This window comes from Oncorhynchus keta, chromosome 2, assembly GCF_023373465.1.
Source record: "Oncorhynchus keta strain PuntledgeMale-10-30-2019 chromosome 2, Oket_V2, whole genome shotgun sequence".
NCBI classification, from domain to species: Eukaryota; Metazoa; Chordata; class Actinopteri; order Salmoniformes; family Salmonidae; genus Oncorhynchus; species Oncorhynchus keta.
In genome coordinates this window covers 68,113,036-68,127,217 of record NC_068422.1, presented here as the reverse complement: position 1 = coordinate 68,127,217, position 14,182 = coordinate 68,113,036, and the positions used below count along the sequence as shown (strand labels likewise).

At 43.6% G+C, this 14,182-nt stretch overlaps 1 protein-coding gene across 1 annotated transcript in view; it reads left to right on the top strand.

Annotated features, from left to right (window-relative positions):
• Nucleotides 1-13,371, top strand: part of LOC118359125 (uncharacterized) — a 34,961-nt gene extending 21,590 nt beyond the window's left edge. The window contains exons 23-42 of the mRNA XM_052481273.1: nucleotides 1,257-1,469; nucleotides 3,582-3,700; nucleotides 3,922-3,983; nucleotides 4,596-4,769; nucleotides 5,295-5,372; nucleotides 5,491-5,537; nucleotides 5,632-5,688; nucleotides 5,940-6,437; nucleotides 6,673-6,751; nucleotides 7,238-7,364; nucleotides 7,450-7,480; nucleotides 8,298-8,438; nucleotides 8,536-8,667; nucleotides 9,348-9,501; nucleotides 9,600-9,649; nucleotides 9,828-9,980; nucleotides 10,114-10,178; nucleotides 11,017-11,136; nucleotides 11,407-11,556; nucleotides 11,680-13,371. Of these exons, the coding sequence (XP_052337233.1) occupies nucleotides 1,257-1,469; nucleotides 3,582-3,700; nucleotides 3,922-3,983; nucleotides 4,596-4,769; nucleotides 5,295-5,372; nucleotides 5,491-5,537; nucleotides 5,632-5,688; nucleotides 5,940-6,437; nucleotides 6,673-6,751; nucleotides 7,238-7,364; nucleotides 7,450-7,480; nucleotides 8,298-8,438; nucleotides 8,536-8,667; nucleotides 9,348-9,501; nucleotides 9,600-9,649; nucleotides 9,828-9,980; nucleotides 10,114-10,178; nucleotides 11,017-11,136; nucleotides 11,407-11,556; nucleotides 11,680-11,926 (2,697 nt within the window). The 3' untranslated portion in view covers nucleotides 11,927-13,371. The remainder of the gene's footprint in view (nucleotides 1-1,256; nucleotides 1,470-3,581; nucleotides 3,701-3,921; nucleotides 3,984-4,595; nucleotides 4,770-5,294; nucleotides 5,373-5,490; nucleotides 5,538-5,631; nucleotides 5,689-5,939; nucleotides 6,438-6,672; nucleotides 6,752-7,237; nucleotides 7,365-7,449; nucleotides 7,481-8,297; nucleotides 8,439-8,535; nucleotides 8,668-9,347; nucleotides 9,502-9,599; nucleotides 9,650-9,827; nucleotides 9,981-10,113; nucleotides 10,179-11,016; nucleotides 11,137-11,406; nucleotides 11,557-11,679) is intronic.
• The last annotated feature ends 811 nt before the right edge of the window (nucleotides 13,372-14,182 follow it).

Sequence of the window (14,182 nt, the reverse complement as noted above, 5' to 3'; positions counted from 1 at the left end):
ATAATTTCTCCAAAACTAAATATAAGTGTTGATATTAGTTTGCAGGGGTCTTTACATCAACATTATTGGGTTTTGATGTATTTCTGAAACCTTTTAAGACTTTTTCTGGGAGGTGTTTTCTAAGACACCCTTTCCATCTGTTTATCCACAAATCAAAACTTTACTTATGCCACATGTTTAGAATTGAAAATGATTGAAAAATCTATGCCTTCATGTCCCAAAAACATAGACTTTCATTTGACATAAAATGTGATATGCTCCTACAAACTTCACATGTTGGTCCTTTTACATGGAGATGACCAGAATAGTGCAACTGCAATACTATTTACAGACTTTCAATGTATGTCTACAAGGCCCTTTCAAATCAAATCAAATGTATTTACATAGCCCTTCGTACATCAGCTGATATCTCCCTGGGTAGCAGGGTAGCCTAGTGGTTAGAGCGTTGGACTAGTAACCGGAAGGTTGTGAGTTCAAACCCCAGAGCTGACAAGGTACAAATCTGTCGTTCTGCCCCTGAACAGGCAGTTAACCCACTGTTCCCAGGCCATCATTGAAAATAAAAATTTGTTCTTAACTGACTTGCCTGGTTAAATAAAGGTAAAATAAAAAAAATTAAAAAAGTGCTGTACAGAAACCCAGCCTAAAACCCCAAACAGCAAGCAATGCAGGTGTAGAAGCACGGTGGCTAGGAAAAACTCCCTAGAAAGGCCAAAACCTAGGAGGAAAGATAGAGAGGAACCAGGCTATGTGGGGTGGCCAGTCCTCTTCTGGCTGTGCCGGGTGGAGATTATAACAGAACATGGCCAAGATGTTCAAATGTTCATAAATGACCAGCATGGTTGAATAATAATAAGGCAGAACAGTTGAAACTGGAGCAGCAGCACAGCCAGGTGGACTGGGGACAGCAAGGAGTCATCATGTCAGATGGTCCTAGGGCTCAGGTCCTCTGTGAGAGAGAAAGAAAGAGAGAATTAGAGAGAGCACACTTAAATTCACACAGGACACCGAATAGGACAGGAGAAGTACTTTCCTTATGATATCATAGGTTTTGTCTTCCAGCATCAAAGTTCAAACAGACATAGCCACCACCAGTTGGCACACCCATTCATAGACAAATGTATCTATACACTTATCCTATTCGAGGAAGTGTCATGCTTCTTTGTTTCCCTGATAGTTAGAAGCTATCAGAGGCTGTGTATTCTCACCTGTGCCTGTGTGACTTCCTGCTTGCATGCATATAATTCTGGTTCCAGGAAGGAGGGGGCCACGAGTTGTACTGCTTTCCCTGGGTTCAGACTGAACAGCAGTTAGAGGAATCCCCTACCCAACCCACTCCAGCTGAGAGCCCCTTTTTCTTCCCCCTGACACGACCCCGAGCCCCACAGCCCCCCGTTATGCCCGTCCTCCCTGAAGAAGAGGAGGATTCCCCTGAGGAGCTTGACAGTTCCTCCAGCTCACCCAGCACAGTGAGTACCTATCCATTACATTAAACCTTCACTCTAAAGCCGTGGTATGTTGCACTCAGAGCTATACATGGCACTCGCTCATTAACACTGAACCTAGAACCTAAGGTTCAGTATTGGCAAGCTATACGGTTTTGTAATGAATATGTGAGCAACAATAGCATATGAGCAATATGAGCATTAGGATTAACTCATATCTATGCTCATAGTGTTACTCACATATTCATTGCTAATACATGTTCGTGTGTTATGGATGTGTGTACCTTTGGTAACAATGACTCCCTGCTTTTCACCCAATTCTATTTTTGACTCAGGAACAAAGCTTTGCTCAACAGTGAAAATATGTCATTAATTCCAGCAAAATCATGAGCAGGATGTTCTTTCCTCTTCTGTCCAGATCACAAACTTTTTTTCCCCCAGCGCCTCTTATTACCCTATTTTTTTTTTTGTGTTGATGAGGTAATTTGCACTGCGCTGGTGGTCAAGACAAGGTTTGCACAGTGTGTCCAGACTCCTCTAGATCTTGGCTCTACTCTGAAGACTGCACTGTCTCTCGTTGTTTTGTTCTGTCACCTGTTCAGATCCTGTGTGACTCCCCACCCTAATGTTCATTTAGTTGAGTAGAGTTGCACAGAGCAGTGGATAGATTGGATGTTTTATGAGTTCTCTGAATGTGGCTTTGCCTAGTCCAGTACGTCTCCCAGAAAACATGCCATTGAAACTTAGACAAAAAAAGTAGAGGCTTCCTGAAAGCTGCCTGTGTACAGTCCGGAGCGATATACAGCTGTTTGGTTTACACTGTAGAGACACAACAGATTTGTGTTGAGCAGATGGCTGCCTCACCAGAACCACTGAGTTACTCCTCCTAGGAGTACACTGTCATCCGTTCCAGTCAGCCATAAACACGGCCTAGATAAGACTTCACTGAGGAATGCAATGAGCCTCTGTAATCTAACCTGGGGGTATGACAGCCGTATAAAATGATCCTCCTTTATTAAACAATAGCCCTGGCCTTTCAGCAGTTGTAGACTCTTATAGGGATATAATTTATTAGCAATTTCTTCCAGGACAAAGTTCTCAGTGAAGTATAATTTAATGCCTCCCTGTTTATTTGCATACTTTCTCTCAGGATAGAACTAGATACTAGGATATAAATAAAACATGAATGAGGTATATAAGCCTGACCTTTAATGTTGGAAATATACTTAACATGGTTGACTTAGTAACAGATCACATGGTTCAGGTGAGAGTTCATTCTGTGCTTCCACTCTCCTGGGATGCTGAGGTCCAGTGAGTTCAGGATGTTAGTCCAGAGGGACGTTGTCTAGAGTTTCTGATGTTCAGGGGTTCAGGCTGTTGACATTGTGCTGCTGAGCTAAAAATGCTGCTGCTGGAAACCAGGGACCACCTGCTAGTCAACAGAGCTAAGTGCCTCACTGAAATACCCACCGTTAACAGAGGACCACAAGTTTATTTATTTTTCCCTTAAAAGTGCTTTGAAATGGGTGTGCCTTTTTGAAGTTGAAGTGTCTTTTCCCCCCTGCTGATTCCACAACGTTCCCCATACAGCCCCAGCCATGGTCAACATCAGGGAGGGTCTAGAGAGACATTAAGGTGTATGTTAGGCTCTGTCTTCACACTAATATCAACATTAAAAGTGTACGAAAACAGCACGTCTCCAGTTTGCGGAACCAAGTCACCAAACATCTCTGTGAAAGTGTGTACAAAATATTTTATAGACGTGTACATAAGCAGGAAGGTTAAAGGGCAGAGCATGAGAAAGTTTTGGTGCCTTTGCAGTGACACAAGCCATGTTTACTCAAATGTCTCTGTAATCTTTGTTTTGCATGATTTTATGTTTCGAAAGATTTAAATGAAAATGTCCCCCAATTTACGTCATTGCAGTAACAATATCCATATCTATGATTGTGCCTTATTTTTAAGAGACAATATTAGATTGTCTATGGCAGGATACCATTTCTATTATCCCGGTCCCTCAAAGGTCCTCTCAAAACCCTTTTCATGCAGTCTAGTTCTGGTCTTGCAGCATAACTAAAGTTACACCTCTCCTAACTTATTTTAAACCTTTTGTTTCTCACATATTTTTCTATCTAGTATACACCAGTTGAAAGTAGAGCAGTTCCCGTGGCGATGCCTGCTCCCACCATTGTCTTCCCAAAGCAAGCGACCGTGACCGTGGTCCAAGCAGACGGTCGACCTCTGGAACAGACCAGGTACATGTGTTATTTCATCCTGAGAACAGGACTGCTCATGTCAAGGTGAATTGAGAGCAAACCACCTCTGGAAAAATGATCCGCTTTAACCAAGCCAGCATCAAGATATTTCTAGAAAATAAAATCCATCCTTCTTCAAGTGTTTAGAGTAGCTAAATGTAAATAAAGACTGCGTCGTAAGAACACGGCATCTGTTCATTTGAAACGTTACTCTTTCCCAGACCACACAGTCCCAGACCTCGCTTGTCCCGAAACGCCCTGGGAGGACCAATCACTACAGTCGGTGGGTACAATCAAATACTTAAAGGCTAAATATAGCCTCATGTTAACAAAACGTACATAAGTCCATTGTTCAAAATGTGAGTTCCATTCAGATTTTTTTTCTTCATAACATTGTATGGCTAATTTAATTCCATCTATTGAAATGTATAAGTTTGGTCATCAGTGTCTGACAGCATACAGAACTGGGGCCCTTTGTCCTTAGAAAATCAGAGCCAAAGCTCTCAGTGCCGGGATGCTTCTGCTTTGATTACTATTGATGTTGGCCTGTCGCTCTGTGCTGAGCTCAGAGAGAAGACTAGTGTGTGTGTGTGTGTGTGTGTGTGTGTGTGTGTGTGTGTGTGTGTGTGTGTGTGTGTGTGTGTGTGTGTGTGTGTGTGTGTGTGTGTGTGTGTGTGTGTGTGTGTGTGTGTGTGTGTGTGTGTGTGTGTGTGTGTGTGTGTGTGTGTGTGTGCGCCTGTACTGTCTGAGAAGGACACACACAATGTGATAGACCGGATGATAGACAATCTGCCTGAGCTCAGAGAGAAGACTATTGGTTGTTGCCATTTGTCTCTTATTGTCTCAGTTTGTGTTTTAATTACGACTCTGGTGTGCGCGTGTGTATCCTTCTCAGACAGTACAGGCAATGTGATAGACCTGGTGAAAGACCATCTGCCTGAGCTGCAGCTCTCAGAGGAGGACCGTCAGAAGAACCTGGTGCTGCTGCAGGAGGCCAAGAAAGTCAGCGACCGCTTCCTGAGCCGCAGGGGCCGAAAGTCCACCTGCAGCCTCTCTGAATCCCCCACAGGTGAGAGACACTCACTGGTTTACAGACTGGTATACAAGTGAAACAGGGAAATAGACAAGTACTTTATGGTAAGTCTTACTGTACAGTATGTAAGTATTAAGCTTTTCAGTTTAAGACCACTATTTACACAGAAGAGATTTAATCAGCTGGTGGAGTGTAGATTTGGTTGAACAATATTTTGACTCTGAAAGCTGGTTATGAAATACAGTGAGCAGCCACAAACCCTCAGGTCTGCTAGCTGAGTTGCGTAAGTGAGTCATTGTAATTGCTGTATGTTTCTATCTTGACTTCCGGAGTTATCTGAACATCACGTACGTGCCCTCATGCCTTCGTCTTGCAGCATTCTGAATGCACGCCAGATAAGTCCAGTCTTCCATCACGTAACAGACTACAGTGGCAGATGTCAAATGAAATCCCAATAACTATAGTTTTATTGTTGCGTTGTTATCTGGAAAGCGATGCTGATGCAGTATACTGTACTTTCATTGTCCAAACATAAAACACATGTGTATGTTTTACCCACAGGTCTTTCTCCTAACCACACACCATCCTCCTCACCTGTACCGTCCAGAAGCAGCTCTCTAATCACAGCCCCTCAAATAGGTACGTCTATCTCTCTGTCAGTTAGAGGATATTCACTCTCTTTGCGGGGGAGCATGAAAATCCCTGCATAAAAATACATTTTATTATTCTGCTTTTTTTGTAAACCTTTTTCTTTCAGCTGTCGCCACAGAGGTGAACTATGCCCCTTCGTCGCCTGTCAGCCTGGTAAGACCAATAGGAATGATATTTTTCTGATGCACTCAGTAATGGTATTTTAACAGTATGTTGATGCGTGTTGTTTCGTGTTCCTCTCTGGCAGCGATTGGAGGTTCTGTCTGCGAGGGAGCAGGCTGATACCAGTACACCAGAGCATGAGGTAGCATAGCACTAATCACCACCACTCTCATTCTCAAGAGGCACCCTGGAACAGTTAGTCATAAATGAAAATGCAATACGTAGTTAGTTTACACTCCAGAATAGCTATGCTCATAGCTATGTTGGATACAATAATTCATTTACGGTAGAAAATTGTAAATGTTAACATTCTTGCGCCCCCTCTCCAAGAAAATCCAATTAGTTTCTCCTGAATTGACAATGTTTAAACAATTGTGATATTGCTGTTTTTAGAGCACCAGGAGGCTGGTGGACTGGAAGCCCAATGAGAAGCGTAAGGTGTCCTCAGGCACCCTGGCTCCCCGCTACTCTGTTCCCCCACCCCCCAGAGAGCCCAGTGGGGGCCAGAAGGAGAACTTTGACCCCCGGGTAACAGCTAAGAATTGCCCAGCACCAGTACTAGTCAATAAGCCAGAAGAGGGTCTGGCCCGAGCCCCCAACCAGGCCCCTGCCACTGGGGTGGCCAAGCCTGTCCCTCGGCCCCCCACTCAGCAGGCCCCCTGCACGGCAGAGATCAAGACCATCGGGGCCTTTCCTCCCCTAATGAGAGCTGTGTCCTGGGACACTGTTGGAACTCTCAACGCCAGAAATGGGGCGCCAAGTCTCCCCTCTACAAACGAGGAAACCTTCTCCTTTCAAGACAAGACCCGGGATGCCCTGCTCAAGTCCTCTGGGTACAAGGACTTCCCTGTACAGCCTGTCAACGTGCAGAAGCTGTCCAAAATAAGAGAGGTACGATGGGAGCCTTTTAACTACCGGGGCTCATCCCTTGACTTGAACCTGATAGCATTAATGTGACATTTATAGCATGTTTTGGGGATTTAAGAGCCTTTATGGTAAATGCTAAAATCATGAGAGAGAATGTCTTGTTCTTGTAATATTTTGCTCTCGTAAACAACTTTGTACGACACAGTTACAACATAAAAGCTCTTAAAAATCCACATTTGCACTGTTCTTCTGTATACAGGAGCACAAGCTGATGCGGAACCAAAGCATTGTGGGGTCAAAGTTGGCAGACTTGAGTGAAACAGCTGAACAGGAAAGAGGTACTGTGTTACCCCGTGTCTGACCTGGAGAGGAGACTGTGCTGTGTAACAGACCATTGGAGTAGACATTAGACTTTTATCTAGTGAAGGGGAAAGGAGTCAAGGCTCACAGCTACATCACAGTCCTTACTGACCCCGAGAGATTTTCCTTAGAACTGAGGGCATGTTCTGTTCTAAGTGTGGCATAGAGCTGCAATTTATTGGCAACCTGAAATGTTATTTTAAGTTTGCACCAGCAGATGGTGTGAGTGAGAGAACCCAGTCAGCTAATATTGTTTTGCCAAAACATTGAAAAGACATCAGTGAAATAGTTTGTGATCCAAGAAGATTGCAGTACAATGTTGCTCAGAAGTAGGTTGATTGATTATTATTTAAATAAATTAGGTTTTCCCATGTGTGTGTGTGTGTGTGTGTGTGTGTGTGTGTGTGTGTGTGTGTGTGTGTGTGTGTGTGTGTGTGTGTGTGTGTGTGTGTGTTTATGGCCAGGTCCCTCTCTTCTGCCCCCTGCAGGGTCTCCTACTGATGAGGATGCTAAAGAGAAGTCAGACGCCATGCCCAACATCTCAGACATCATGCTGAGGAAACTCAAACTGCACAGAGGGCTACCAGGCTGGTGGGTATCACAGTATTTAGACTGACAGGGAATGACCTTTTACAATATATACTGAACCTATATTTCTTCTTTGATTCTATTGCAGTGCACCTCCACTCACCGAAAAAGAAGTTGAGGTGAGTATCTACTCTGGAGAGTGTATTATACAGTAGTAACCAGTTTTATAGTGCATGTTCGCCCGTTGTCTGTGGCCTCATGAATGTAATGTACAGGAAGCCCCTAGTCTCTACCAATGATTGAGACTAATGGGAGCCTCAATTTCCTGTCTCTAAGGAGAAAATGCAAACATGGCTGTGTTGTTTGAGTGCAGAACCCTTGGACTAGGCTTTAGCCCCGCCTGCACAGACGCCTGTCCCTCCCAGGGGGATACATGTTGTGCACTAGGACAGTCGAGTTCACTGATTTCCTCTCAACACTTGCCTCAGTACTCTGGGACGATGTTTGGAATGCTGCAGCAGAGACCCTTTGATCATGACAGCATGGCATCAAGAGTTCATCTGTCATCATCGCTGCACGTTATAGGCTCATCTCAGGCCTGGTAGCAAGCAGCACTGTCAACACACTGGCTAGTTGGTGGGTAGCCAGCTGGTGTAGTTCTATATGGTAGCTGGGTAGCCAGCTGGTGTCGTTCTATATGGTAGCTGAGTAGCCAGCTGGTGTAGTTGTGCTTTACATTACCACATACTGTACATTGCTAGCATAACAGTTATGTTATGTTAACATGTTATCAAGGATGTTCAGTGTTACATGTGTTTATTCAGTCCCATACTGTATTCATGTTTTCTTGGGCAGCACGTTAATTGACTTGACCCCTCTGATCTACTTTGTGTGGTGGTCCAGTGAGTTGACGTGTCTCAGTCCTTAATAATGGTACCTAATGTGTCCCCGGGGACCGTTTCATGAACATTAAACACAGTCATATCCTCCCCACAGAACGCGTTTGTTCAACTGTCGCTGGCGTTCCGGAACGACAACTACACTCTGGAGACACGGCTCAAACAGGCGGAGCGGGAGCGGACCCTGACCGAGGAGAACACGGAGAAGGAACTGGAAGAATTCAAAGGCTCTCTGAAGGTCAGCCTTTAGTCGGCCATGATGACACAGGATATGAAATGAGTTGTGATTCACTCATTTATCAAGGCCCTTTGTTTTGTTGCTGTTGCCTCCTCAGTGCACGGCACCACAGTGGAGTAACATGGAGCAGCGCGAGTCCTACCAGTGCCTCATAGAGACAGTAGCAGTACTGCACCGTCTGGCCACCAGGCTCTCCAGCAGAGCTGAGATGGTTGGAGCAGTCAGACAGGTACTGGAAATCAGACATAGGATAGGATAGGATGGGCCATCCACAGGGTACACTCATGATTCCATGAAACCCCTGAATGAGAGAAGAAAATATTGAGTGAAAGTGAAAACTTTTCCATGCTCCACTGTCATGAGAAAAAGACTTTGGGATGTTCAGGGGCATGGGTATGTTTTTTTTTCTTCTTCAAATAAGATATGTTTGAAAGATTTAGCCTGTTATGCTTTCCCTCAGGTTATCGTTCACACCAAAGCCAACTCCAATAAATGACTAGGGAGGGACTCAGGGGTATGTCCGTTGTGATTTATAGACTAACAACATTGCTGCTGTACAAGACCTGACCCCAGACCTGACATGATGATGGTTTTCCACAGTGTTGGAGTCCCTCTCAAAATGATATTCTCTCTCTCTCTCTGCTGTGACTGTATGGTTAACTCTCCTGCCCATAGACAGTAATGACCCAGCTGTTGCTGCACTCTTAGAACAAAAGGTACTATCTAGAACCTAAAAGGGTTCTTTGTCTGTCCCAATAGGAGAACCCTTTAAAGAACCCTTTTAGGTTCCAGGTAGAACCCTTTTGGGTTCCAAGTAAAACCCTTTCCACAGAGGGTTTTACATGGAACCCAAAAGGTTTCTCCTATGGGGACAGCCGAAGAACCCTTTTGGAACCCTGTGTGTGATAGGAGAAACGTATGAACAAGGCCACAGAGGTGATGATGCAGTACGTGGAGAATCTGAAGAGAACCTATGAGAAGGACCATGCTGAGCTGATGGAGTTCAAGAAGCTGGCCAACCAGAACTCTAGTCGCTGCTATGGAGGATCCATAGACACTGGAGGTACACCTGTACAAACTCTTTATCTCCAGGACATGAAGGGCAAGTTGTTGCAAAATGTTGATTGACTTAAACTACGTTCTCCTGTGTTCTTTGGTTAGATGATGGAGTCCCACGGCCATCCAGGTCTATGTCCCTGACCCTGGGAAAGGTTGGTGCTGTAGTGTTGAACAGAGTTGAACTGGGTTTGACTGGTTATATCAGGGTAACAGTTCTCAATGTGATAGACCATATATTTTTAAGGATAATACCCCCAACTGAACTCTCCCTCTCTTTTCTTCCCTCTTTCTCTCACCCTCTCTCTCTCCCTTCCAATGGATCCTTATCAGGCTTTGCCCAGGCGGAGGGTCAGTGTTGCGGTAGTCCCAAAATTTAACCTCCTAAACATCCCTGGTCAGACCCCGGTCATGGCAGGACCCGGCCCCAGCGTTGCCATGGGACCCAGCCCCCAACCCACCATGGGCCAAGCACTTCCTGTCCTGGTATGTTTTCTACCCAATCACGGCCTTCTCAGCCTGTCAACCTGACCACATGATTAAGTGGTAAACTTAAATAGACAGGATATTATCAGTCTGCTTTGTCTACATGCATGTTGTTTGATCTTGTTAATTACAGTGTGAAGCCAACAGTATGAAGAGCAACTTTCCCACTGAACCTACACATCCAGCTATAGCTGAGAGGTATGTTCCTCCATCCTCTGTCATAATGTTGACCTAATGCATACCCACGAATATACTGTACATACTGTTCTCAGCACAATCTATCTCCTTGCCTGTATTGCCTGGTTCCCAAGATCAGTTCACAGCACTTTGAAACAATGGGTCGATGCGGGGCCTTAATATATGTACACCCTTATCAGAAGACATCTTGTGCTGTATCAGAATCTTTGCCTTGTGTACTTGACATTCAGGAAGTAGCTTGATTAACCATTGCCATCCGGATACCAGGGGCCATATACAGCAGATAACTGCACTACCCTTATGCAACTCCCAGATTGTCTATGCACCCAAAATAACTGTGCAACATTCCATAAAAACCCAACTGCAACTGGCTGATGGGATATTCTGAGATGTAATCTAAACATTTGGGCTGGGGAGCTTGACAAAAGCCAGGCCAGAGACTCCATCCCTGGCTTAGTAATAAGGGGAGTCTGAGAGAGAGAGAGAGCATTCAAGTGGTGTGCTCTCTTAGTTTGCCCCATGCCAAAATCTCAGGATCTCTCGGAGCGGGAGAGACAATAACAATTGTATCAAGTGTCTGCTCAGTAAAAGCCAGGGACGTTTTAAGAGTCCCCATGTACACATTTTGCCTTTGTACTTCTGGTTTTTACGCAAGCTTGCCTGGCAGTGATGGTGCCATCCCCGCACGCTGCCATTCAACTGCGTTCCAGCCTGTCCATTAACACAAGGCCACAGTGTTATGATGGAAAGCCTAATGACCATGATGCACTCCTCACTCTCATCATAATGTCTGTTGGTAAAATGTTCTATGTGTTCTTTCCGCTATGAAACAATGCAGTGGAAAGAGTGTAGCAGAGCAGGAAGCTGAGCCATCTGCCCCAGCCAAGCCCCCCGTCAACCTAGAGGAGATCAGATCAGAGATCAAGGCAAAGATCGAGGAGGAGGCCTACAATAAAGGGTGAGGCCCTTTTCTATGTACCCACTCACCCTGACCACCCACAATCATACCCACAGTCACACACCCTGTGCACGCTATTACTGACATAATAGTGTCAGTACATAATAGTATGAAGAATCAACAAAATATTACAGTACATTCAGTACAGTCAGCATTGCAATAAAGTGAAGTAGTTTATATGTAATGTGCCCCTGGTGCCTTATGATACTTCCTCTACGTTCAGCTCATGTGCCTTTTAATGAGAAAACAAGTGTGATGTTCCAAATACAGCTACCAAGAGGGACTGAAGAGAAGTAAAGAAGTCACAGAGGTGGAGGAGGAGGAGGAGGAAGAGGAGGAAGAGGAGGAGGAGAAGGTAGAGGAAAATCCAGAAAAGAAGGATGAAGGAAAAGAAGTCAGCAGAAAAGAACAGTTCAGCAGGTGATTTTCACTTCATGTAGATCAACTGTAAATAAATGATGATGTAGTTATACTAGACACTGTATGGTGACTGGCTGTATACCTTGGATTGTTCTGAATCCCCTCTCAATTTGGCCTTTACAGTAAGGTTGAAGAGGTCCTAGTTGTCCTTGACCGGCTTTGCCCCAAGATTTTCCGCCGTAACCGACTTCTCTGGATTGTTTTGACGTTGTTCCTGGTCACGTTTCTGGTCGTCAGTGTTTTCACATACTTTAGTGATCGCTATAACAACCATGGGGACATGTCGGCAGAAAAAGCCATGGTCCAGGACAAGAAGAAGATCTTTGGACTGAATGTAGGAGTACAGCCAAAGAATCCCACTCCAGAATAACAAAGAGCCTGTCTCATACTTCTCTCAGTCCAAAGACTCTTTTTTTCCCCATGATACATCAAGAGTTGAACTTGAATATAGGGTTTTGAAGATCTAGGGTTTGGGGGTGTATCTTTGGGAGCATTTATTTCGTTTTTTATTGGTTTCAGAGGATAAGTCTTCTAATGATCATAAACTTTATCAAGGCATATTTATGTTGTGTTGGGAAAGCTGCCTGACTGTTTCTGATGTTGATATATGATTGTTGCTTAGGGGGCCAAGTATAATAGTGTGATGAAATATGTTCTTATCTACAGTGAGATCTAGGATTTTGTATTTGAAATGAAATGACTATTATGTGAAAATGCAGACTGTCAGCTTTAATATGAGGGCCTTTCCATCCATATCAGGTGAACTGAATGACACAATGAACAGAATGAACAGGGAGGGTAGCATTTTGGAGGGGAACAAATCATTATTCCCGATTCATTCATAATTATCATGGTAGCATCCACATGAATTTCAATAGGGTTTAGAAACATGTTCTATTCTTATTTACAATAAATGTGACTCCAAAATACACAATATATTATTTACCATTCATTTCTCTTTGGCACAAAATAATCTGACACACAAACTGCAAATGCATTCAACAAGTTTGTATTCACAAGCTTGATGTAATCGTTGTGTGCTATGAATATGGGACCAAATACTACACATATACTACACTTATGAATATGGGACCAAATACTACACATATACTACACTTATGAATATGGGACCAAATACCCTCAAACTAAAGCTGACAGTTTGCACTTTATAGTCTTTATCATTTCAAATCCAAAGTGCTGAAGTACAGAGCCCCCAAAAATATATATTTGTCATTGTCCAAATACTTTTGGACCTCACTGTATATATTCACAATGTATTGTTCTTATTCCTTGTCCTACTCTGAATGTCATCCTGTAGGACTGAATGTGGCCCCTTGGGCAAAAATGGATGATTCATGATGAGTTCCCTAAGACAAATGCCACAGTAAACATTAGACTAACGTACATTAATCTACCACTCTGTTACTTTTATGTTCATTCTCTCAGGTCCAGTAAACGGACATCCCCAGAAGAGATTTACAGAGATATTTAAAGAGATATGTTTTTTAATTCAACTTTTTTTTTGTGTAAAATATCTATATTTGTGGAATTTAAGCAGATACTTTTTTGGAAAATCTATAATACAAGCACATTCCAAAGTAGTTCCTCAAGTGCAATATTTAGCAGCTGATGGTTCTTGTTTGTATGTGTTGTTCCTGTGTTGGTTTGCGTCCTCCGAGCACTGAAAGATTTCCTTCATGTACGAGAGCACTTTTAGACAGCATGAGAAATGTTTTATCTTCTTCGCACTTGTGTGCCAGGATTTTCTGTTGTGTCAACTTCGCCCTGGAAATAAAGGTGCCTTAACTCCCAGCACTCATTTTCATAGTGAATAATGTATGTCAGACAAACAGGTGCAGTTTACATGAAGCAAACAGGTGTATTGGCAGAATTCTCATGCTGACCTCGGTGGAATGTGTAACACAGTAATTGTATTTTTCAACACAGTGCTTGTTCCCTTCCGCCCTACACTTATGAAAATGAAAGATCTTTCATATCTCTCAGGAAACCACTTATGTTATCTAATTGGCTCCATTAAGCTGTAGCTGCAGTGTGTCAAGGCTGCTTGTGTAACGGTTGTCGTCGGGAGAAAGAGAGGACCAAGGTGCAGCGTGGTAAGTATTCATTGTAATTTAATAAAGAATGAATACTGAAACAGAAACAATACCCGACAAACGAACAGTCCTGACCGGTGCAACAGAACACAGAACAGAAAATAAACACACACGAAACACAGGTGGAAAAAGGCTACCTAAGTATGACTCTCAATCAGAGACTGCCCACCCCAAACTAACAACACCTGCCTCTGATAGAGAACCATACTAGGCCGAACACAGAAACCAACATTGAAAACAAACAGACTGCCCACCCCAACTCACGCTCTGACCATACTAAAACAAAAGACAAAACAAAGGAACTAAGGTCAGAACGTGACAGCTTGAGTGATTCTCTCTGTTTTAATATTCAATGAATGTCACAAAAGAAAATATAGATGTCCTCTTTAGATGTCCATTCTTTTGGGACATTTAAATGTCACTGACTCTTCTCATATGTCAAAAAACGACTTTTGCTTATTTTTCAGTTCTGTCTGCGTCATTTCCTGCTGTACTAGGTTGGGGTGAGGTGT